This window comes from Mandrillus leucophaeus, unplaced genomic scaffold (genome assembly GCF_000951045.1).
Source record: "Mandrillus leucophaeus isolate KB7577 unplaced genomic scaffold, Mleu.le_1.0 Scaffold8, whole genome shotgun sequence".
NCBI classification, from domain to species: domain Eukaryota; kingdom Metazoa; phylum Chordata; class Mammalia; order Primates; family Cercopithecidae; genus Mandrillus; species Mandrillus leucophaeus.
The window spans coordinates 1220955-1223072 of NW_012108696.1; the positions used below are offsets into that span (position 1 = coordinate 1220955).

Here is a 2118-nt window from a genome sequence, read left to right on the forward strand (position 1 = left end):
GAAGAAGAAGAAAATAAAAAAGAAGAAGAAGAAAAGAAAGAAAAAAGAGAGCTTGTTTCTCTGCTTGAAAAGGAAAAGGAATTCCCCCAGAAAGCGTATCTCAGGGGAAAAAGGAAGGTCGTCTCTGACATATTTTTCTTTCTTTCAGATACGAAGAGGAAAGACTGAAGGCCAGGAGGGAGAGGTGTGTGCAGAGTGGCATCTGCTGGGGCTGGGTCGGGGCAGTGGGGGGCTGAGCTGGACTCTCAGTTAGGAAAACCCAGTGACTTCCAGGCAGCAGGGACCGTTGTCCTGTGCAGGGCTTAAGATGCTACCCCTCTGGCAAGGACGTTAAACTCAGACCTGGGTTCAAATCCTGGCTCCCGCATTTAGCTGCAAGGTTACATTAAGCAAATAAAATGCTAACAACCACCTTGGAGGTTATTGTGCAAGATGAGGGACCCTTGGCAAAAAAAGGTTGAGCACAGACTTCACCCTCCATAAAGCATAAAAGTCAGGACGGGCTCAGTGGCTCACCCAGCCCTTTGGGAGGCTGTAATCCCAGCACTTTGGGAGGCTGAGGCAGGAGGATCATGTGAGGACAGGAGTTGGAGACCAGCCTGGGCAACATGGAATAACCCCATCTCTACCAAAAATACAAAAATTAGCCAGGCGTGGTGGTGCGTGCCTGAAATCCAAGCTACTTGGGAGGCTGAGACAGGAGAAGAACTTGAACCCGGCGGCGGAGGTTGCAGTGAGCCGAGATCGTGCCATGGCACTCCAGCGTGGGTGACAGAGCAAGACTCTGTCTCAAAAAAAAATAAATAAATAAAAATTAGCCAGGTGTGGTGGCATGCGCCTGTAGTTCAGCTACTTGTAGGAAGACTGAATTGGGAGGACTGCTTGAGCCCAGGAAGTGGAGGCTGCAGTGAGCCATGATTGTACCATTGCACTACAGCCTGGGCAACAGAGCAAGACCCTGTTTCAAAGCAAAAAAAAACAGCCTTTATCATGCTAGATCCGATGTCAGCTTTGAGGGGAAACAGAGGCAAATAAGACAGAGTCTTGGTCCCAGAAGTTTTCTCAAATAGCAAAGGTGGGGAACGTCTCACTGGTTCGGAAAACAGGTCCCAGGGACAGGAAAATCAGAGAGGCCAGTACTAGCCGAGAGCCCCTTGGCCTGGCCAGGCTGGTCACCCTCATCACCTCGTTCTCTCTGTCCACAGCGCGAGGCCCCAGCCGGAGTTTGTGATGCCCAGATCTGAAGAGAAGCCAGAGGTGGCACCAGTGGAAAACAGGTAGGTGTGCAGGGAACTATGGGCAGAGAGCTGACAGTCACGGGAGGCTGCCTAGTCCCTTGGGGGAGGCTAAGTAGGAGGCGGGTCCTTCTTCAGGGACAGAAAATGGAACTAAGTGGCTGGGCGTGGTGGCTCACGCCTGTAATCCCAGCACTTTGGAAGGCCAAGGCAGGCGGATCACATGAGGTCAGGAGTTCGAGACCAGCCTGGCCAGCATGGTGAAACCTCATCTCTACTAAAAATACAAAAATTAGCTGGGTGTGGTGGTGGGTGTCTGTAATCCCAGCTACTTGGGAGGCTGAGGCAGGAGATTCACTTGAACCCAGGAGACAGAGGTTGCAGTGAGCCGAGATAGCACCACTGCACTCAGTGACAAAGTGAGACTCCATCTCAAAAAAATAAATAAGGCCGGGCGTAGTGGCTCAAGCCTGTAATCCCAGCACTTTGGGAGGCCGAGTCGGGCGGATCATGAGATCAGGCAATTGAGACCATCCTGGCTAACACGGTGAAACCCCGTCTCTACTAAAAAATATAAAAAACTAGCCGGGCGAGGTGGCGGACGCCTGTAGTCCCAGCTACTTGGGAGGCTGAGGCAGAAGAATGGCATAAACACGGGAGGCGGAGCTTGCAGTGAGCTGAGATCCGGCCACTGCACTCCAGCCTGGGCAACAGAGTGAGACTCCGTCTCAAAAAAAATAAAATAAATATAATTAATTAATTAATTAATTAAAAATAAAAATTATCAGGCGGGCGCAGTGGCTCATGCCTGTAATCCCAGTATTTTGGGAGGCCGAGGCAGGAGGATCACAAGGTCAAGAGATCGAGACCATCCTGGCTAACA

The 2118-nt window shown here is 50.9% G+C and overlaps 1 protein-coding gene across 1 annotated transcript in view; it reads left to right on the forward strand.

Moving 5' to 3' along the window:
- ATCAY (ataxia, cerebellar, Cayman type) overlaps positions 1-2118 on the forward strand; it is a 44197-nt gene that overhangs the window by 36313 nt on the left and 5766 nt on the right. The window contains exons 11-12 of the mRNA XM_011967345.1: positions 149-184; positions 1206-1277. Of these exons, the coding sequence (XP_011822735.1) occupies positions 149-184; positions 1206-1277 (108 nt within the window). The remainder of the gene's footprint in view (positions 1-148; positions 185-1205; positions 1278-2118) is intronic.